General features: G+C 37.5%; 1 protein-coding gene across 1 annotated transcript in view; it reads left to right on the top strand.

The window, feature by feature from the left end:
- The window catches only part of LOC149848506 (tyrosine-protein phosphatase RLPH2-like), a 38,951-nt gene extending 16,108 nt beyond the window's left edge, over positions 1-22,843 (top strand). The window contains exons 2-4 of the mRNA XM_089995785.1: positions 16,872-16,939; positions 17,678-17,857; positions 22,387-22,843. Of these exons, the coding sequence (XP_089851911.1) occupies positions 16,872-16,939; positions 17,678-17,857; positions 22,387-22,557 (419 nt within the window). The 3' untranslated portion in view covers positions 22,558-22,843. The remainder of the gene's footprint in view (positions 1-16,871; positions 16,940-17,677; positions 17,858-22,386) is intronic.
- Positions 22,844-23,997: the final 1,154 nt, after the last annotated feature.

The following is a 23,997-nucleotide window of genomic DNA, read 5'->3' as shown; positions in this document are numbered from 1 at the left end:
GCAAGTTTTTTCGTTTTTAAATTGAGGGTTGACACAATACTTTCAGAAAACCATATTTTCACAAGCTCCACTATCAATAATGACATCACACACATGACCCTCATAATTACACCTAGTTCTAAAAATATTATTTCGCAACCACTTGGATGTAGTTGACTCACGAGGGGTAGTCAAAACATGACGAATGGACAACAGGTTTTCAACGTTACCATCAAATTCTATGACCTCCTCTTTGTCTTCTCCTTCAATAGGTGACTCACTCCCGCTCTCACTAGATGACTCAGACTCAGTCTCAGACTCGATTGTAGGCTCAGCTAAATGAGTTTTCTTATTTATGGTGCCACACTTTGATGCCACATGTCCTAACTCTTTACACCTAAAACAACGAATGGTGGAATCAGAAGGCTTAGTTCTAGACCTAGTGTTATAGGTTGGTTCTGACTAGTCAGACTTGTTGGAATTAACTTTGGTGGAAAATTTTGAGGAGCTTGCTCCCCTGGTTGGGAAACTCGACTTAAACCGACCTGACTGGTCATTCCTAGAGGCCCTGAACTCTTGTTTCCTTTTCAAATTTTCCTCCACATTCGTGGCATAACTGCTTGCCTGATTTATTGACTCTACTGTAATGCAACTAAATTCGCCAGAAATAGCAGGGCGAAGGCCAAAAATATACTTGGTAACCTGTTGTCGTGCAGTCTCTACAATCTGCACTCGTAGGGATAGATGGTGGAACTCTGCAGTGTACTCTGCCACGTATGGGTCCCTTGACGCAGATTCAGGTACTCCTTGTAGGCTCTCTCAGCGTGGTTTGAAGGCACAAACTTGGCTTGCATCAGCCTTTGCATCTCATCCCAGGTCTACACACATCCCTGTCCATGTCTCTCCCTCGATCTCTACAACTCGACCCATCACGTCTGTGCTAGGCCCCTCAGTTGAGTGGACGCCAAGGAGACGCGTCGGTGCTTAGCTACAGAGTGGTAGTTGAAGAAGAACTGTATTGCGTAGGCCCAATCAAAGAACTGCTCTGCGTCAAATCTGCCCACAAACTTCGAAAGGTCCAACTTCACTCTATAGGTGGTGGAGTGCTCCTGTGTCCTGTGCTGACGACGATCTACAATCCCTGGAGGGTGCTCATGCTAGAAGGTGTCATCGTCCAAATCAAGAAAACCCTCTTCATCATTGTCTTGATCGATGTGTTGTTAGGGGCGCCGATCTCTATCACCCTGTGGCAGGCTCTCAGGGCGCGCCTGCTCATGTTGTACCTGTACTGGTGCTGCTGGAGGCGGTCTCAGTCGGTCCCTAGTAGGAGGTGGAACTGGCTGAAATCGCCACTGAGGATCTGGTGGAGGTGGAGGTCTTGGTAAAGGTGGAGGGGTTGTGTGTAATAGGTATAGGTTTTGGGGTTGGATAGGGGTTGTGGAATTGGGTAGGATAATGGGTTCGGATTTGAGTTGGATTTGGGTAGGGGATTTGAATTTGATTTGGAATTGGATTTGGATAGGAGTTGTGATTGTAATTTGAATTTGAACCCGATTGGATTTGGATCGGGTTTGAACCTAAACTAATCGTCGGACCCAGATTTGGATAGGTTGGATCTTGGATCGAGCTGTGGGGGTAAAAGGCTTGGTTTGAACTCAATCCACGATCCATATTGTTATGGGTCTGGTTCTGACTCAGCCCAAAATGAAGCAGAGGTTTCGTCTGAGTCCAATTTAGGTCTGGGTTGGTCTCGGATCGCGTATTTGGACCAAAAACACTTTGTTGGACCTGATTCAGGAGTGACCCCAAGTCAATTCCAACTGGGTTGGCTGAGTAATGGGTCTCGGAGCGTGGACCCGGTCCCAAGGACCCAAAAATCGGTCCTTGGGGTCCGAATCTGGCCCCAAAAGCCCTTTGGACCGATCCAGATCCTATTGGACCCGGGTTGGGCCAAGGAGAGGTGGGTTCTCCAACCCGCTGACCCGCGATGGGGAACCCCACCTGAGCAGGCTCGAAAAGGGGCAGGCCCTCACCACCACCGCCCCTTACAGGGACGACGAGGGGGCCTTCGCCCATCGCCGGGGGCTGCTCCCGCCGGTCATCTCTGGCCGGCGGGACCTGCCCCACCTGCTGGGAGCCCGCGGGTGGCTCCCCAGAAATCTGGGCCACCCGCGGGACGTGGCCCGACTGTAATGTCTGGCCGATGATGGATGATCTATCGTCGGTCGTTCCTAGCCATGGGCGGCCACCGTCGGCGAACTGGGAAGATCCTGGAAGGGGAGGAGGTTGCTGACCGTTCACCATGGAGGTCATTGGTGCTGGAGGAGGACCTCGACCCGCGTCCTTGCGTTGGTCCGATTTGACTGATACAACGGGCACCCATAGGGGTTTCTCACTGGTTTGTGGCTCATTCATAGCATCTGATCCATTCTATCTTCTCAACGCTTGAAGGGCTTTGACCACCACCGTAGCCATGTAGTTGACGGCCTCTGGCAATGGTTCAGATCCTTCGCCATTGAAGGTTACGGAATTTGAATTGGGGTTGACGCCCAAATTATTTTGTTCATGAATCATGGCCGCCTCATGCGCTGCTACCGACGATTCTAGGTTTGAAATCTTGTTGTTGATTCCATCCAACTGTTTTGAGATCTCTGACACTTCTTTGTTCATGCGCAACATATTTTCTTGAATCTTGGTCATCATGTCAAACATGCGCATCATATGATCTTCATTATTTTTTTTCGATCATTCTTTTTCTCTTTCGCTCATAGGATTGTCTCTTGCTTCTTGTGCCATGACAACGAATAAGGAGAGAAACCTAAGCTCTGATACTACTTTGATGCAGCAGCAATACATAAACAAGAACAAAATTCAAACGTGCACAATCGTGCAAAGAAACTCAGAATTTCAATTAAGGAAAAGAATAGGAAGGTTCACAGTTGAATCAACCCCCCCCCCTCACGTAGCCGTATTCTAATACATACATATATATATATATACATACATACATATATATATATATATATATGTATGTATGTATGTATATATATATATAAGTTTCTGGTTACGGATCCAAGATCCAGTACAAAGGATCCAAATGATAATACTAAAAAAAACAAATAATCACACGGGATAAATATCCAACTGGACTTGAATACTACTATGCCATTGCCATCCACAATCTGAATGTAAGCTCGCCTCTATCAAACCTTTCCCCGCCTCGAGTACTTACACAAAGGCACTTCCTCTTGTCTCGGGACCGTTCTCGATGTCACATCCACCACATCCATCCGTTTGTCTACCCCGGAGGGGCGTGGGACTCGTGGTGCCGACATCGGGTCCGGTATAGTCTGGGCTTTCTGCTCCTGCACTGCATCACATTCTTAATATCCATTTGGTATATAGGTCATTTCTTTACAAAGGCAAGGGCTACTAGAGTTCTAACTGTGGTCATCTCAACAACAGGTGAAAAAGTTTTCTTGTAATCTATTCAATACTGTTGGGAGTATTCTTTGGCAACTAACCTAGCTTTATACCTTTCAAGGATTCCATCACTCTTGGTCTTTAGTTTATAGACCCATCGATAACCTATGGGTTTCTTTCCTAGCGGAATATCTTGGATAGTTTAAGTATTTGCCTTTTCTAAAGCATTTAATTCTACCCTCATGGCTTCTACCTACTCACAATATTTCTTTGCTTCAACATAATTGGAGGGTTCTACATTGGAATATATCAATGCAACCTAAGCTTGATACTTAGGTAAAAAGGACTCATAGGATACAAATTTTCTAGGAGGTTTTGGTACTCTCGATGACATTCTAGTTTGTATTTGTACATTGTTTTCATTAGTATATTTCTCAAGAGCACATGGATATTCAAAACTACTACGCCTGAAATATTGAATAAAGTTTTGATTTTGAGATTGTTCTTCACTTATCTCATTGTCAAGAGATTCTTCTTCACTTACCACATAATTTATGATGTTCTTATCTTCATCAAGATCCGTATCACAATCACTTAACTTTGAAATTAGATCCAACATGAAAGAATACTCAGCTATGCCCTTAGGATTCTCAAATTCAATTTTTTTTCTAAAAATGACATTTCTTGAAACATATAATTTTTTATTTTTAAAACCAAGGCATCTATAGCATTTTTGGTTATTTGCATACCTCAAAAAGGCACAAGGGGAGAGAAAGTTTATCATTTTTATCAGTGAATACAAAACATTTGCATAAAAAACTCTTAGTCTAGAATAATCAAGATTAAGTTTAAAGAATTTTTCAATCGGTGTTATATTTTTCAAGATAACATATGGCATTTTGTTAATAAGATTAACTATGGTCAAAGTGGCTTCGCCCCAAAATTGTACTAGATTTAAGATAAGCAAAGTTCTTGTGATTTCTATGATGTGCCTATGCTTTCTTTCGGCCAAGTTATTTTGTTGTGGAGTATAGAGATAAGATTTTTTATGTGTAACACCATTTGATTCCGAGTAATATTTAAAATCCTTTGATAAAAATTATTTCCCTGAATCAGTGCGAAAGATAGAGACATCCTTTTGAAATTTATTTTTGATCAAATTGCGAAATGTTTGAAAATATAAAAAAACTTCAGATTTATGTTTGAGAAAATAAATCCACGTGTATCTAGTAAAATCATCAACAAAGATTACATAATATGCATACCCACCCTTAGATATGACAGGTGTTGGGCCCTAAACATCCAAATGCACTAACTCAAGCGGTCACGTAGAGACAAAAGTTCTTTCTTGAAATTATAATCTTTTTATCTTGTCAAGAATACAATCTTCACATGTAAATTTTTCAAAATTACAAAATTTTTTCATATTTGGAAAGTGTTGAATTTTGGATACGTCAGGATGGCCAAGTCTCTTATGCCATAAATCCAAATCTAGTTTTTGAACATTGTAACAAAATGTATTTTGGGTATTTTCAAAAAATTCATGTTGTATAAACCTCCTTCCCTATGGTATTTCCCAATCAGCTTCCCTAACTGACAATCTTGCACTCAACAATCAATAGAAGAAAAGGAAACATTATACCCATAGTCAAATAATTGAGAGACAATAAAAGATTTAGGTTTAACTTGGGAATATATTTAATTTTTGGAATAGAAAAATATTTTAAAACATTTTTGAAATTTTCTATTTACTTTATCTCAAGGGATGTCCCATCAATAGTAGAAACATTTGATCCGCTTGAGTTATTACATTCGGATAAGATATCACCATTTGGTGTTATATGAAATGAGACACCTGAGTCAAGAAGCCAAAGTACCGGGGTTAGAGATGCCAATAGAAGAGACCGCGACTTTGGTTGATGAAGCTTCTTTGAGTAAAAGTTGGAGAGCTTCTACAAGTTTAGTAAAAAACATGCTCCCAATGTTTGACTATTGTGTAGCTTTGAGCTCACTTGACTCTTGTGCAACTGATGCTACCTTCTTCTTATAGGGTCTCTTTAATTTAGGACAATCTGTCTTGACATGTTTCGATTTACGACAATAATAACAAATAATATTTTTCTTTTCAAACTCATTATCTTGTTTTTCATAGTTTTCATTGTTTGGTCTCCCATAATGTGGTGATTTGTAAGAATGAACATGGTTTTCCGGCCTAGATACGGCTAGGACTGATTCAGCATCTTCTTTAGATGGCTTCTTTTTTAGTATATTTTCCTCCATACTTAGATCTTACATAGTATCTTCAAAAGAGTCGAAACTTCGGTCTTAGACCATTGATGAATTGATAGAAATACTCCACATCAAATTATCTTTGACGGAGTTTTATGTCTTCAGAACAATGCCATTGTGGCTCAAGAAGAGCCAACTCATTACAAAGATCGGACAAGTCACTAAAGTATTTTTTTTTATTTTTTCTTCCTCGAGTCATGGTGCATACTTTGTCTTGTAAGTTGCAAATGTAAGCAAACTATTCTCTATTCTTTTCATTTCTTCTTATACGTGGTCATAGCCTTGGTCTTCTCCACCTTCGTAAGATGTACCTTTTTTTCTCCTATCTTATTTAGAATTAGTTTGGGTTTCAAATTTGATCCATCCACTAATCTCCACAACCCTTTCCCCAATATGAAGTGTTTCATTATTGAATCCCACGTTACAAAGTTTGTATCATTGAGTTTGATGGGTTTTAGGGTGACATTATCATTGTCATCTATATTTACAATGACTAAGAGAAAGAAGATAGACAGGAGGAAGAAAAAGAGGAGATAATCAAAGGTATCACGAGCACTCTACCACCAAGAAAGCACCTTCAATGAAGCACACGAACACGAGCACTTCAGCACCAAAAATGCACTACGAACACATGAGCGCTTAAATAAATTTTGCAAAAGAGACTTTATCTCCTTCAAAATCTTGAATGAAATGCTTCCCAATGCACCAAAAAATCAGCTTGATCTTCAAGCTCTAATACTATGTAAGAAAACAAGATCCTCCAAGAATGTATTCACCAAAACATGGTGGACACTTAAAAAGTTTCACTAAAATACCGAAAGAACATTCACAAGCCACAAAATGGGTTCACACACAATCACCCACTAAAGGGGCAAACACAAGGAATAAAAATAATATTTTATTGATCAAAACCATGCAAGAATGATGCATTTGAGAGGGGGTTTCACCCTTATTTATACACACAAAAAGGCGCTCCTAAGAGAGACGTTGGGAGAGGTCCCAACTGCTCCAATAGACCTGGTGGGCTCTCTCCATTGTTTCTCTAGCTGCAAGGTAGCTGAAAAAGTAAAGTAGAAAATAAAAATAAAAATGAACTAACCTAGTTAGACACTAATACTTAGTTACTATTTAGTTAGGTTCTAATCTAACATGTATATATACACACACATATATATGTGTATGTATATACACAAATACGTATGTGTACACATACATTGTATATACATTTACATTTTTAACAACAGGGCTCCTACTTTGACGTTGTCCTATTTCTCCTTCTCCTGCCTTGGAATTTGGATCTGTGACTTGTTATCCTTTATAGAAGCCATGTCATCATAATGGACCCCACACACAAGCTGGAATCGCCCCCTATAGGCGTGAGGTGGCATTTGGGATTTGGAGTGCAAATCCCGAGGCTTTTCCTGGAAAACCGGGCAGTAAGAGATTCTTTTGTCTCTTGGATGATGAATCCTTGCTTTTAAGAATGACAACTAAATTATGTATCAATGATGCAATATTTGAGCTTTTTCAGTGTTCCTTTCTGATTTTTGTCACTAAAATTTTGCCTTATGCAGGATAGGTTGTGTGAAAAGGATGTAAAATTGCCTACTAAGAGGCTACAAGAACAAATCCTTGAAAAAGTGCACAAATGCACTTACACCACACAAGCACAAATCCTTGAAAAAGTGCACAAATGCACTTACACCACACTTGCACAAATACGTAAAATACACAAAAGAGAGCAAACATGCACTTAAGGCATGCACTTCAATAAAAAAGAAATGCTTGAGGCTCTCAAGCTTACAAAACAAAGGGGGGAACACCCCTATTTATACAAATGCAAAAGGCCACATGGGGGGCTCCCAAAGGAGTCATTGGGGAGCCCCCAACGGTCACATTTGTGACCATTGGGGGTCCCCAACGACTCTATTGGGGGGACCCCCAATGTGACACATTAAATAAAGAAAATAAAAAATAAAAATAAAGGGAAAAAAAAGATTACAACATATTCCAAGTGGAATATGCGCAGAGTTACCAGTCGAGGAAGCGGGAGCGAGAAGCGATACGGGAAGCGGGAGCGGGAAGCGAGACACTTTCAAAAATTTAGGAAGCGGGGAAGCGTGGGACCACTTAGAAGAAAATTCCGAACCGTCTCGAAAACGACCTAGGAAGCGAACCGGAAGCGACCTAGGAAGCGAACCGGAAGCGAGGGGAAGCGAAAAAAATGAAAAAAATGGGGAAGCGAGGGGGAAACGTGGGGGAAGCGCGCTTCCCATTTATGGGAAGCGCGTTTCCCATAAAAGGGAAGCACGCTTCCCAAAAAATGGGGACGCTTCCCCTCACGCTTCGGAAGCGCGACGTTTCGCGCTTCGGGGAAGCGCGCTTCCCCTTTTGCCTAAGCGCTTCCGGTAACTCTGAATATGCGCAAGATGCGAAATTACAATAATACCCTTTTCAGGTAAAATAATAAAAAGATATATATATAGAGAGAGAGATATACATATACATATGTTTAGAATATGTATATGTATCTCTATGTATATAAATATATATATATATATATATACAACATTGGTTTTGGAGATATATTTTAACACCCCCCTCAATCTTACGGTGCGATAACCGCAAGTTTGTCAAGAAGGAAATGAAATCTGGGCGAGCTAAGAGCCTTAGTGAAGAAGTCCGCTAGTTGATACTCAGACGCTACGTACGGGCGATCAATGACCTTCTTCAAGTATTCTTCCCTGACATAATGGCAGTCCATCTCTATATGCTTTGTTCGCTCATGAAAGGTGTGATTCTTGGCAATATAAATTGCACTTTTGTTGTCGCAGCATAGCTTTGTTGGTTCTCTAATAAGCACTCCCATATCTTCCAGAAGACGTCGAATTCATAAAATTTTCATGGTAGTGGATGTCATGACTCTATATTCTGCTTCGGTGGATGACAGAGAAACCTTCTGTTGCTTTTTACATTGCCATGAAATTAAAGACTCACCTAAAAAAACACAAAAACCAGTGGTGGAGTGACAGTTATTAGGGTCACCTCCCCAATCAGAGTCAGTATAAGCAATTAACTTTAATTCAAAAGAAGATAAAAATACTCCCTTGTTTACAGTTCCCTTTAGATATCTAATGATGCGAAGAACAACACTCATATGAACGGTTGTGGGAGCATGCTGGAACTGACTAGCTATGTGAATAGCATGAGACAAATCAAGCCGAGTGATGCTAAGATACATCAACGAGCCTACCAATTGCCTGTAAGGAGTAGGGTCGGTCAGAGGGATTCCGTCATCAATCTTTATTTTTGATCTCACGACTTCAGGAGTGTCGCAGACTTTGTCGTCAGAAATTCCTGACCTGTCAATAATCTCACAAGAAAGTTTAGACTGAGATAAAAAATAACCACGTCGAAAATAAGCAACTTCAATTCCAAGAAAGTATGTCAGAAAACCTAAATCTGACATCTCAAATTTCGAAGTTAAGACGGACTTAATACCCTTGACTCTTTGAACATCATCACCTGTAATTAACATATCATCAATATAGAGTAATAATATCACAATCCCTGCATCAGATTTGTTAGTAAACAAAGTTGTATCAGTATAACAAGAGGAAAAACTATTTTCTAGCATTACACTGGTAAATCTATCATGCTAGGCTTTAGGAGTCTGTTTCAAACCATAGAGAGTTTTTCGAAGGCGAAGAACTTTATCTTTAGGAATCTTCATGCATGGTGGGGCATTCATATAAACTTCTTCGTTAAGATCACCATTTAAAAAAGCATTTTTCACATCGATTTGAAAAATGTTTCAATTTTTAATAGACACAATAGTGATAAGACATCTAACTGTAACCATTCTGGCTACAGGAGCAAAGGTTTCTTCATAATTAATATCATATTCTTGTCCATACCCTTTTGCGACTAAGCGAGCTTTGTATCTCTCCAGAGATCCATTTGAAAAATGTTCCAATTTTTAATAGACGCAATAGTGATAAGACATCATCTAACTGTAACCATTCTGGCTACAGGAGCAAAGGTTTCTTCATAATCAATATCATATTCTTGTCCATACCCTTTTGCGACTAAGCGAGCTTTGTATCTCTCCAGAGATCCATCGCTCTTAGTCTTAACCTTAAAAACACAATGACAACCTATAGTTTTTTTTCCTATAGGTAGAGTTTGGAATTCCCATGTCTTAGCTTTTCTAAGAGCATGGAGTTCATTTTGCATAGCTTCTTGCCATTCTATACATTTTTTAGCTTCTTCAAAATTTCTTGGTTCAAAGTAAGAATAAATAGCGCTAAGACAAGCCCTATAGGTGAAAACGAATCAAAAGAAACGAAACGAGTTGGAGGTCTCCTATTCCTTTCGGATCTTCTGTGGTCAATAGTGGGAACAGACTCACTATATTGATCAATAGCACTTCTGAAAGGATCTCGATTTCTACGAGAATAAGTTATAGGGTCACTTGAAATTCTACCTTCTTGGATATTAGGTGAGTTATATTCACCATCATCAACCTCATTTTCCTCATCAGATTTTTATGATACGTCATCATCACTCGATATATCATCATTACTAGACAATAAGTCAAATAAGAAAGAGTAATCGACATTTTTTTGTTGAGAAACGTTCTTTTCAAAGCCGCTTTCGTTTTCTAAGAATGTCACATTTATTGAGACCAGTGTTTTAAAACTCGCCGAGTCAACTCGTTGACTCGGCTGACTCGGCTCGGCTCGGCCCTCCAGCAAGGCAAACTCGGTTTGCCAAAACTCGGGCTTGACTCGGGCCTGACTCGGCTTGACTCGGCCTGACTCAGGCGAGTTTTGGGATGTTTGAAATTTGATTTTTTGGGTATTTCAAAATAAAAAAAAATTGTTTCTTGCATCAATAGGGAATAATTAATTGGCTTGTATAATTTGATCAGATGTCTTGAGAATTTCTTCTTTGATTTTGTTATGGATTTTCTCACACATAGTATGTAACCCATACTTTCTCTCAAATATCTTTCTATTTTTCAAATTACTGAAATGACTATAATGTTAATTTATTTTTTATGACTGAATAGGATCATGACTTTGAAAAGAACTTGTCTTTAGCTATGTGTAGTTGGAAGTGTATACTCCATGAGCAAGTTTCATGTGCTTGTTATGATTGATTCTTGAGCCTATAGTATGGCTGAATTTCTCTTACAAAGCACATTGGATATCCTTCATAGTTTCATCTCAAAAACTATAAGCCTCGGCCCCTCATTCTGTTGTTCAATATTGTCTTTTATTAGATGATTTCCTTGTGAGTCTATTCTGCATAATCAGATACTGTGGCCAATTTTTTCTGGCAGTCATCCTAGTGCAGCTTAAAAGTTAAAAGTGTAATTCTATATTGTACATGGTTACTTTTGATATGTGAGCATGTTTCATAAAGCACAAGTCCAATATTTTCTGAGCAGGATCAAACTCTGATTTTGAAGTGGATTGGGCCTACAAAAGGTAGAACCTGGTGAACTGGCCATTACAATATTTATGAGTTGGTCAGGTCTCATCAACTTCAGTACAGACCAAGCATGGACCATTTTAAAAAGTCCCAACTACAGTACAGACATATTTTGCTTAACATGATCCCCTGTATATGAGTTTATCATCTCTTGTTTACTGAAAAACATGGTTTGAGACAAATTATATATTATTTTCTTTTAATATCAAAAGTTAACAAAACCCGGTCCGAGTCACCGAGTTGACCCGCCGAGTCACGAGTCAATAAAGAACGAGTCGAATCTCGAGTCACGGGTTTTAAAACCTCGATTGAGACATATAACTTAGCATTTCTAAGGTCATAACACTGAAACCCTTTTTTGAGTTTCGGAATATCCAAGAAAGGAGCAAGGAATAGCCTTGGGAGAGAGCTTGTCATTCTTATATGTAAGTATAAAACACTTACAACTAAAAACCCGTAACCTATTATAGTCAGGTTTTATCTTATGTAATACTTCAAAAGGAGATATCTTTCCCAAATTCCTAGATGGTAAGCGATTTATAAGATACACAGAAGCAAGAGCTGCTTCGGCCCAAAAGTTTTTAGGAATATTTTGAGATATAAGAAGGGTCCTAGTGGTCTCAATGATGTGCCTATGTTTTCTTTCGGCCAACCCATTTTGTTGAGGGGTTTTAGGACAAGATCTTTGGTGAACAATACCACTATTCTCAAGGTATTCTTTAAATTGATTAGAGAGATATTCTCCTCCAGAATCACTTCTAAATATTTTTATGTTACTGTTGAATTGATTCTTGATCATCATATAAAAAGTTTTAAAACATGAAAACACTTCATGCTTATACTTAAGAAAATAAATCCATGAATATCTGAAAAAATCATCCACAAAAACTATATAATAAGAGAGGTCTCCTTTTGAAACAACTGGTGCGGGTCCCCAAACATCTGAATGAACAATTTCGAAAGGTTTAGAAGTAAACATAGTTCTTTGCTCAAAAGGAAAACTTTGCATTTTTCCGAGAATACACTCTTTATAAGAAAATGAACTTTTACAGAGATCTTTTACAAAATGTAAGTAAGACAGCTTGGTGATAGTAGAATGACCAAGTCTTTTGTGCCACACATTTACATCTTTGTGTCGGGCAACATTACAAAAAAATTTGGAACTTGAAGGGAGTCCATATAGTATAAGTCTCCCTTTCTAAAGTCTTCCCCAATCAATTTTCCGGACCGGCGATCCTGTATTAAACATTTATCAAAAGAGAATTTAAAATCGCAACCATGGTCCGAGAGTTGAGAAACAAAGAGAAGATTTAAGTTTAGCTTAGGTATAAATCTAATTTTTGGAATTAAAAAATCTTGAGTTTCAAAATTACCTATGCCTTTAATTTCAAGAGAGGTTCCATCCGCAGTGAAAACAAAGGATGGAGAAATATTTTTTGAATAATCGGAAAGAGAATATATATTTTGAGACATATGAAAGGATGCACCGGAGTCCAAAAGCCAAGAGACTTTACCTGGAGCAGAAGAGGTGGACACGGCGGCACTGAAGGTAGCTCCCTTGAGGAGAGGTTGAAGAGCTTTCACTATTTGACTTAGAGAGAGAGGTCCACTTGAAGATGCCTCCTCCTTTTGCGGCATACTAGTGGTGGTCATGGCTAGAAGCCTCTTCTATTTGGGACATATAGGTTTGATATGCCCGAGTTCTTTACAAAAATGACATAATTTTGCTATAGTCCTTTTTTCCTCTTTGCCCACTATTTTTACCTTGATTTTGTGGTTTAAAATGAGGAGGACGATAGGCTTTTACATTGTTTCTGGGTCTTGATACAACATTGACTTCATCTTTTTCTTCATAATTACAAGAAACGACAAGAACATTTGATCCTTGTTTACTTAAACCCATACGGGTCTCTTCACCACTTAATTTGGTGAGAACATCTTCAAGAGAGGGAGGAGTAAAAGATGATAAAAGAGATGAACCTTATTTGCTCAAATTCGGGCCTTAGCCCATTCAAGAAGTTGAAGAACTGATCTTCTTCAAGTTGCTTGTGACGGAGTTTTATTGCTTCTCCACTCCATTTAGGCTCGAGCATAGCAAACGCATCCCAAATAGAAGAAAGGTCGGCGAAATATTCTCTAATAGACATGTCGCCTTGTTGAAGAGTAAGAGCTTTCTTTTGGAGGTAGTATTTATGTGATAGGTCTCTTGAGGTATACATTTTTTCAAGATAATGCAAAGCTTTCGAAGCTTTCTTGAACTTGATAATATTAGCATTAATCTTGGTTTCAACCGACGAGAAAATCCAAGAAAGAATCTTAAAATTCTTCATTTCCCATTCGTCATGTTTTTGGAGTAATCCATCTTCAAGCGCTTTGGTTCTTTCATCTCCCTAAAGAATTTTGATTTTTCCATCTTTAACAATAGTAATCTTTGGTTCGGGTTCCGGGATTGTGCCTTGCACATAACCCCACAAACCCTTCCCTTTTATGTGGGCCTCTATGTTTTCGGCCCAAACATGATAGTTGGAGCCATTTAGTTTAAAGCCGAGAGCAAAGGACTCTTTTTCGCCCATTAGAGAGTAAAGATGGAGGAAGAAATACGTACCAAGAGGAAATCTTTAGGTTTTACTTATACAAGATTCTTCTAAAATATTGGAGAAGCAAAATCCACCACTTCAATCTTCAAAACACCAATGGCACACTTTTCGAGGCACTCGAAAAAAAAAGAATCCCACGATCCTCTATCGCCAACCTTGCTCTAATACCATGTAAAATTGCCTACTAAGAGGCTACAAGCACAAATCCTTGAAAAAGTGCTCAAATGCACTTACACTACACTTGCAACAAATACTTAAAATACACAAAAGAGAGCAAATATGCACTTAAGGCATTCACTTCAATAAAAAAGAAATGCTTGAGGCTCTCAAGCTTACAAAACAAAGGGGGGAACACCCCTATTTATACGAATGCAAAAGGCCACATGGGGGGGCTCCCAAAGGAGCCGTTGGGAGTCCCCAACGACTCTATTGGGGGGATCCCCAATGTGACACATTAAATAAAGAAAATAAAAAAATAAAAAGAAAGGGAAAAGAAAGAAAAGAAAAAAGAAAAAAAGATTACAACATAATCCAAGTGGAATATGTGCAAGATGTGAAATTACAATAATACCCTTTTCGGGTAAAATAATAAAAAGATATATATATGTATATATATATTTATATAGAGAGAGATGCGTGTGCATATGTTTAGAATATATATATATATATATATATATATATATATATATATATATATATATATATATATATATATATATATATATAACATTGGTTTTGGAGATATATTTTAACAAAGGATAGGTTGTGTGAAAGCGTGAATGGTGAGGCTACGCTAAGAGAACAGGTTTCAAACAGTTTTGGTGACAAATTCTGGTTTCATTATTTTTCTTGTTGAATCTAGAGCAAGGCAATGAAAAGCAACGATAAGTATGAAACTAAAGCAAAAAACATAAGCTTACCTTGAATTTACTATTATTCAGCATGAAGCTTGGCACATTTGAACAAATCTATTAGGCAGGGCTCTTATTGGCTCAACTAGGTAGGATTAGATGTGATTGAAAGGATTGATATAGATGGAGGTTGGCCAATTGGTTAAGGATTGAAAGGATTGATATAGATGGAGGTTGCAGTGATAGTAAAAGGTAGAGAGAGCTGGTGTTTGTTTGCACTAGAAGGAGAGAATGGCAGTTTGTCTTGTGGCATGTCTATAAATTCCATCTGAACTTTTTTCCTGCTAATCTAATATGGATATGTTGAACCCGTTCTTGACTTTAAAATAAGAAAGTCAGACCCGCATATTGTCTTCATCAGAAAAAGGTTGAAAACTTGAGGGTTGTGGCATGCAGATGTGGCTGCTGGAAGCAAACTATGTTAAACTGTGGTATGATACCACATGAAAATGGAGTATACATGAATAATAAAAATCTTAAATCATTGGTTGTTGGTACCGCACCTAGAAAACCAAGGCGTTACAAAAGAAAATGCTGAATTTTCATACTTTGATCTTCTTAAGTTTCATGCTGAGGGGCTCTATGCATCATAAAATGGAAAAAGTAAGCAAGCATCCTCATCATAAGGTTCAGCCCTTATGCATCTATATACATTGAACTTGCTAGCATGGTATTTTTCTGTAGTCAACCAGTAAATCTTGCAGTTCTCTACACTCCTATGATTTTTTGTTTTGTTTTGGTGCATTTGCATTTCTTTGTTCCCCAAGGGGACATTTAAATATGACCACTTGATCCACTGCAATTTCTGGCAAGGTTATTGAGAATTCTGTTCTTGCCTTCTTTTATCATCTTTCTATATTGTTGGTTTCTAAAGGCATTCCATTATAAATAGTACATTCTAGGCAAAGCGAGTATCTCACATTATTTCTAAATCATAGGACCATTGGTGTGGTAGTTTTAAGAGTTCCTATATGTGTTAAGTTTCTGTTTATGATGTGAGTTATGTCATAGTGGCATTAGTGAAATGGCTTGTCTGTAATTTGCTTAATTTTTTCAAAGGAATTTCAATTCTCATCATCTTTCTTATTTGAGTTTATTTTGATTTAGTTTTTTTTATCTTATTTACTATATGATATGATGCTTTGGATTATGAATTGGAATTTAAATTCTTTTTTCACCCAAAGCATTTTAGTCCCACTCTGGAGATATATCAAGATGGTTTATATAGAGATGTTGCATTTTTGGGGCCTAGTCAATTGCATTTGCATTTACAATTACTTTTGCTTTGGCCTGGCCTTGCTTGGAGTGCTTGATTGATTTACTTATTGACTTGGCTAAGCTTGATATGGTCCAGATTCAGACCAGGCCCTTTTATTTGTTTGCACATTTTGACTCTCTCAACTGTCCAACTGAGGCCATTTTCATCCAGAAATGCTGATTATTGAGGAGCTTTCTTGGGAGGCATTTTTTTGTTGGAAGGCCCCTATGTTTTTGTTGTAACACAATAGAATGAGTATCTTTGTTTCTTACTTAGAACATTTTAATCCTTTACAGGAACAGAGCACTAGTTTCAACATTTTTCATGTTATTTGCCTCCTTTCTACAACCTTCATCTATTACCAAGGTGAGATTGTGCTGATAACAGGAATGAACACAATAGTAAAGTTAAGAGTGCTTGTTTTATCCTGGAGACATGTCACCTTAGATTCAGTTTACACCGAGAACAAGGGTGAAATCTATCTTAAAAGAAAATGACAGAATAGGTGCCTCACAGCCATTCCAAACCAGTTATCTAATTTTTATCCTGTTTCCTCAACAATGTGAACTAGTATCAAACTCTCCAAGGTTTCTAGATGTCAAAATGACAATCTTATACTCTTTTCCATGAGGCTCTTCATAAGAGGCTTATGTAATACCTTTATCGGACACACTGTCTTTTTTTATTTGTGTTGCTATGGTGCTATAGCATACCTGGAATTTACTTGGTCATTGATAAATGCTAAACCATCTGTTTCTTTTTCTTTCTCATCGTTAACCTACCTGTAAACCAATTGCAAGCTTGCCATGTAGCTAGTCAGAATCCGTATCCCTGAAGTTTGCTATAAAAGCCAGCAGATCGTGGGAACTGTTTCCTTTGAAAAGGTTAATAATGCCCATTATAATTGCATTGCAGATTTGATGAATGCTGTTCCCAAGGAGCACAAGAAGTTTCTTGCCAACTTGGTTTGGATACATGAAGAGGTATCAGGTTTATGACCCAATAGCTATTAGTTCCTATGTAGCAGTTCAATCACATTTGACAATATGCATGCTAGAGGCCTACTGATTTGGCATGGAATCTGGGTAACCAACACAATTCAACATAAGTCTATCAGGATTAGTTGTTTTATATACAATGATCATTTGTATGTCTGGGAGTGGAAAATAAGGCATGCTGCTGATGCTTGGCTTGTAAAGAGCTCGTTAGAGCTTATAAATATGGTTTGACAAGCCAAACACGGACAGCTGGTGTTCAGCTCAACTCAGCTGGTACAAGCGCCTTGAGTGGTAATAGCTATATTCTAGATATATTTTCACATCACATAGTATAAAATAAATAGTCAAAGTATTTGGCTTGCAAACAATAGTTATAGAGTTCAATCCTACAGCTTCCATCTCCAAAACAATGTATTTTTTCTGTAAATGAGTCAGCTTGAGCTTGGTTCAATTCATCTAATGTTCAATCCTATTAGTTCCAACTTTAAAATGGTGCATTTTTTTTAAAGGAGCTAACATGAACTTGGCTTGTCTCACCATGAAAATGAGCCAAGCTTGAACACCTCATGTTCAGTTCATTCAACTTGTTTACAAGCAGTTAGGTCTTTCAAAACTCACCAGCTGCAACCTGCATTCTATGACAGCCAAAACAGAACGATTTTTGTATGGGTGTGGTCTTTTGAATGTCAAGAATGCTGTTTATGCCCATATTTTTTGCTGCAGGATAATGTTTGCGTCCAGAGCTCAGAAGGAATGACCTACCATAAGTTGATAGCTGTACATGCTGGTTTGGAGACTAAAAAGGATGTTGAGAGCCAGCTGAAAATGCTGAGGTCCAGGGATACTAGTCAACCTAAAGTAACTGCTCTTAGTGGGAGGCGAGATGTTTGGGACACTCCAAAGGTAGAAGAGAGATTTAATGATCCTTTCTCTGTTTTGTCTTTTAGGACCTCTTTGTTTTAATAGGCCCCAGGAACACCGTTTCATGGGAAGGACCATTCCGATCCAGTTCTTCTCATGCATGCCCTTTCCCCGCAGGAAAGGGCTTCTCCACCTTCCCTCACAGGGAGGGTTTTCCAGAGGAAACTGGCGTGTCTTTTGAAAAAACGTGGGGCCTACCAGCATGCCACATGGGTAGATCACTTTTCCATGTTTAGCATCCTCTGGAAAAACAACCCTTTTCTGTGGAAAAGGGTTGAGGGCATGTTTGTTTCATGCAACTTTCATGGGAAACTGCTGAGCTGGCAGTCCTATTCTTTTCCTTTCCCGCTGTGAATGAAACAAACATCAAATCATCATGGTGAGAAAGTGCCATGCTGGCATAAGTGGGCCTCAGTTTTTCCACCATCTACCACTTTTTGTGTGTGAATTCTTCCATACCCGTACCCTCATGAAAGCATTCTCATGATAAGGCTGAGTTGGCAGGAATTTTTAGAAATAAATTGGTGCTCGTTCCTATGAAAGGCCTTGTCTTTCCATGAGAATGAAACAAACATACCCTAAGGGTGTGTTTGATGGCATGTTCTGTGCATCGTGCAGGACGCCGCATCTATGGAATGGTGATACACCGTTTCACCCCCTTCCCCATTGGATAGTGATAACATTGCTTGAAAAAAACTCGGGCAGAGGGGGTGTCTACCCCCCCCCCCCACTTTCTCTCTCTCTCCTCTCTTTCTTCCCCTCCTTTCTTTCTCCTTGGCTTTGAATCAAATTTCTTTAATTAGGATTTTATATATTTAGTTTGATTAGGGCTTTATTTATTTTTTATTAGGGCTTTTGTTTTCTTTGATTTTTTTTATTATCTTTAATTAGGACTTTTGATATTTAATTTGATTATTTTTTTCTTTTGATTTGATTAGGGTTTTTCTTGGATTTGATTAGGGTTTTTTTTATTAAGGTTTGAATTAAGGATTTTTATACTTAATTTTATGATTTATTTATGGTTTTTTTTTTAGTTTAGGTTTTTTGGTTTATTTATGATTTATTTTCTTGCATGTTAGGGTTTTGTGATTTATTTATGGTTTTTGCATTTGTATATAAAAAATATTAATTCTTAGTTTTTTCTCAAATTACCCAAAATTTAAACATCTTTTGATACTTGGATCTAATTTGAGATCCATATTCGGAGCTAAAATCTATAATTTTTTGATAAACTTTCATAATATGACACCGATTAAAGCATTTGTATATGAAAAAATATCAATTTTTTTTTTCAAATTACTCAATTTTAAACATTTTTTGGTATTTAGATCCAATTTGAGATCAATATTCGGGACTCGAATCCATAATAAACATGTTAAAACACTCATTAGTGAGGTCGATCAAGTTGTATGATCTAAAACAAAGTTAGCCGACTCATTATCCATTTGTGTAGTTGTTTGCACAACGTAAAAATCAAATGCCGTATACAAGGGACACAACTTCGTGTTCACCTGAAACAAACGTTGGATGTAGTGCAATTGTTGCAGAACTGACAAAACATGTGTTCTGTTGTTTTGTCTAATCTTTGACAAGCAATAACCACACCCTAGAGGACTTTTGTTACACGACACCAGGAGGAAACGACTTTTAACTTGAAGGACTGTTAAAATTGGTTCACTAGGTGAATTGGTTTATTAAAAAACCAAAGAATTGAAGCAACTCATTTTTTAATCGAAAGTTTTTTATTCAAAAAATCATAAAAATGAGAAAAAAATAAAAAATAACAAATAATAAATGTCAATGGACAACATTCATAAAAAATGATATTTTAAAAGAATGTTAGTAAAGTAGCATCACAATTCACAACCTATTAAATAAAGACTTCACATTATATGCTGCATCATGGTGGGCGTCCTGCTTGACAACCTTCCATCTTGGCATTTTGGGAGATTGAGTGCATTGTCCGAGAAATGTTGAGATGAATGGTCTGCAGTAGTGAACTCACTGCATAAAAAATGACCTCTTAAATAAAACATGTTTGCACTTTACATAAAATGTTCACAGCCCATTCTGAATCTATTCTATTTCAAATCAATTGATTTTGGTTGATTTAGACAATTTGAGCCAAAATCGAACAATTTTGGAAAGGGAGGGGCATTTGTAGCAATTGTACTATGCCTAGCATTTGTTTCAATTGGACAAGAAGTGTTTTTTTTTATCAAGTGCACAATTTTTATGCTGAGAAGACAGTTTGGTTACATATGGATAATGGGTCAAATAACTTTGTTTTGGATCATACGACTCTACCCATATAAACCTTAATAGATGAAAAAACCAAATCAATAAAAAAACCCTAATCAAAGAAAAAAAACCCTGATAAGAGAAGAAAAAGAATAACAACAAAGAAGGGGGAGTGAGAGAGAGAGAAGACTTGTCGCCTCGCTGTTGGCCACTTGCTCAGTTGCATAGGCAAGAGAGAGAGAGAGAGAGGATTGGGGTTAGATCCCCATCCACTCAAGCATTTTTTTAATAGTGTTTGTGGCATCCCATTTTTATGGTAACATGAGGGGGGTGGGGGTCTAACCCCGACCTTCTCTACCCTATGCAGTAGCTGACGGCAAAATGCCTGATCTTTCTTCTCTTTCATTTTCTTCTTTCTTTACTTTTTTCTTGTTCATTTCTTTCTCTTCCTCTTTTCTTCTTTCTTCCTCTTCTTTGTTCCTCTCTATCTCCCCCATTCTTTTTTGTTCCTCTTTCCTTTTCTTCTTTGATTGGGGATCTAAATAATAAATTTCTTTGATTATGACTTTGAATCAAATTTTTTAATTAGGTTTTTTATATTTAGTTTGATTAGGGTTTTTTTGTTGATTTAATTAAGATTTTTTAATTTTTTATTAGGGTTTTTTTCTTTGATTTTCACTGATTGGGGCTTTGAATCAAATATCTTTAATTAAAGACTTTTGATATTTAATCTGATTAAGGTTTTTTCTTTGATTAGGGCTTTGAATCAAATGTCTCTAATTAGGGCTTTTGATATTTAATCTGATTAGGGATTTTCTTTAATTTGAATAGGGTTTTTTTTATTAGATTCTTTTGATTAGGCTTTGAATCAAATTTTTTTATTTAGAGCTTCTTATAATTAATTTGATTAGGGCCTTTTTGTATTTGATTATGGTTGGTTTTCTTTTATTAGGGCTTTTTATATTTAATTTTATGGTTTATTTGATTTTATGGTTTGTTTGTTTTTAGCTTACGGTTTTTTGGTTTATTTATGATTTGTTATCTTGTATTTAAGGGTTTTATGATTTGTTTATGGTTTTTTATTTGTATATAAAAATATATGATTTCTTGTTTTTTTCTAAAATTATCCAAAATTTAAGCATTTTTTTGTACTTGGATCCGGTTTGAGATCCATATTCGAGGATAAAATTCATAAATTTTTGTAAACTTTCATAATTAGATCCAAAATATGACACCTATTAAAGCATATATATCAAAATATATTAATTCTTATTCTTTCTTAAATTACATAAATTTTAAACAGTTTTTGGTTTTTAGATCCATATCAGGGACTCAAATCCATAATAAACATGTTAAAACACTCATGTGGTGGGGCAGATCGAGTTGTACGATTGAATGTTCAGTATCGGTGTCGGCCATGAATCGTTGGGCCACTAATTTAGTTGTATCGGTCTATACCAATAATCAACTGAATCGTTAGTCAATTCAAGCCTTCAATATTTCAAAATTTTGCTGATATGCACCGATACTGATAACATGGTATGACCTACCGGTACACTATCCGTGTATTGAAGCTGTCCACTTAACGTAAAAACAAACATTGGACGTAGTACAATTGTTACAGAATATGTGTTCTGTCTGTTATGTTCTATTGTTCCGTCCAATCTTGGACAAACAAGGGTGTGTTTGCATTGCAGTAAAAAATGCTGTGCAGACATGATGTGGGGCATTTGTCCTGGACTCACCACTCGTCCCATTCAGCAGTATTCAAGCAGACCATGCAGGGTGTCTTGTCCGATGTGTGTTCGCCTGTATGGAAAGCTGGACAGTGCCCAGGCAAGGGCCAATCTGTCTCTGCACAAGTGCCAGGTAACAAACACGAGGGTAATGTGATCCCGTTTTCAGTGGAAAATGGGGTTGGATCAGCATATTTAATATGTGGGCCCACTCCTTTTCTACTGTGGCGTTTGTTTCACCCCAAGAGGAAAAGTGGGCCTCCCTCCCACCATTTGGGTGTGAAACAAACGCCCCCTTATTGTTAATTTCTAATAAACTTTTGAAACTGATTCCCTAGTTGGAAATGGTGAGGGAGAGACTGGTGTTGCGTGTACCATATATATATATATATATATATATATATATATATATATATATATATATATATATATAGAGAGAGAGAGAGAGAGAGAGAGAGTAGTTTCGTAATTAAACTTTTGAGAGCCAGAGCTAGAACTACTTTGATTGTTCATATATATGCACCAATTTTGCAGTTACTTGCTGATAAGAAGACGATAATGGTGAGCGGCCATCATGGGATCCTACATATTGACGATCTTAGGCTGATAATTGATGAAAGTGGTGGACTGGAGCATTTACCATTGGCTGCATTCATCCTTCCATCAAAGAAGATTATTAGAGACACGGATGTTTTAAGTAGGTAGCATTAGGATGTTTTAATGGGGCAGCATTAGTTCCATATTGTGTAGCAATTCAATTGCCTCGTCACAAGTTATTATAACAAATTGGCCAGTACTTTTTAGAGGAAGAATGATACTGATAACCTTCTATCTCAATTTGGAACTTGGCTCTATTCATTGTAGTATGATCATATTTTTTTCTGCTTATAGCCGAGCCTAAGATAATGCTTTTATGAGAGTCCACTTTGTTGAGATGCCAAGGCCCTGTTAGGATAAAATCTTCCCAATCAAGAATTATATTACCATTTATTTGGCTCTCTTGTACACAATAATCTGGATTGATTCATATTACTCTTTTTTTTCTATCAAACAAATAAAAAGTGAATTAATAATAATACAGGATAGTTTGCCAAAACTTGGTTTTTAAGGTGTTTGGCAAACAAAAATACTGGTTTTGAGGTTTTTTTATTTGCAATAATTAAAAAAAAAACTGTTCCAGCCATTTTTCAGCCAGTGGGTGGCCGGAAAATGGCATAAATGCTTTAAAAAAAAAACTAATTCAGCCATTTTCTGGCCAATGTGATGGTCGGCCCTTGCTGGGCAGGCATGTTAGAACCATCCCAACCATTTTGTGGCTGGTGGGTGGCCGAAAAATGGTTTGAATGAAGGTTAAAAAAACATCATCATAATTCTGGCAATTTTCTGGCTACCCACTGGCCGGAAAATGGCCGGCCATCAAAGTTGAGAGAAAAAAATACACAAGGCAGAATCCAGCCATTTTCAGTCAGTAACCAGACAGAAGATGGGTGCCAGATATCTTTCTCAACTTAGGTAAGTGGAAAAACTGGGGTGTGATGGGTTTTTACAAACTTGGTTTTGTGTCAACCAAACAGACAAAACCAAGTTTTGGCCCCAAAGCCTGGTTTTGAATAAAAACCAGGTTATTAACTTGGTTTTCAATGGCATCCAAACAATATGTAAGAATGGGATTTGAGATCTTGGGATCTCAGATCCTATTGTTTGTAACATAATTTATAAGTCTGTTTTATGAGGTTTGATGAGAGAGAGAGAGGTTTATGAATTTGGGTTTACTTTTGCATGTGAAATTCAAGGATCATAGGTCCCATGTTTGCAAAAAAAAAAAGACTTAAAATGGACTTCACGCCTAGAGATGCAAATGGGTCAGATCCAGAAGAGCTAATACATGGGAGAGTTGGATATGGAGCAGCCAAAATTGCAAAACCTCCATCCTGGATCCGACTCATTTGCATCTCTATCCACGCCAAGCTCGACACATGGATTAAAGATCTGTATCTTTCAAACAGAGATTCTTGCGAAACTAGGTTGGGCTCTACGCCAAACTCAATACATAGATTAAAGATCTGCATCTTTCAAACCGATACTAAATGTCTAAATTATTATAATCCTTGGGGTTAATATAATCTAGAAAAGAAGGGCTATATA

This window comes from Nuphar pumila, chromosome 1 (assembly GCF_984573655.1).
Source record: "Nuphar pumila chromosome 1, dmNupPumi1.hap1.1, whole genome shotgun sequence".
NCBI classification, from domain to species: Eukaryota; Viridiplantae; Streptophyta; class Magnoliopsida; order Nymphaeales; family Nymphaeaceae; genus Nuphar; species Nuphar pumila.
This window is presented reverse-complemented; position numbering and strand designations above follow the sequence as displayed.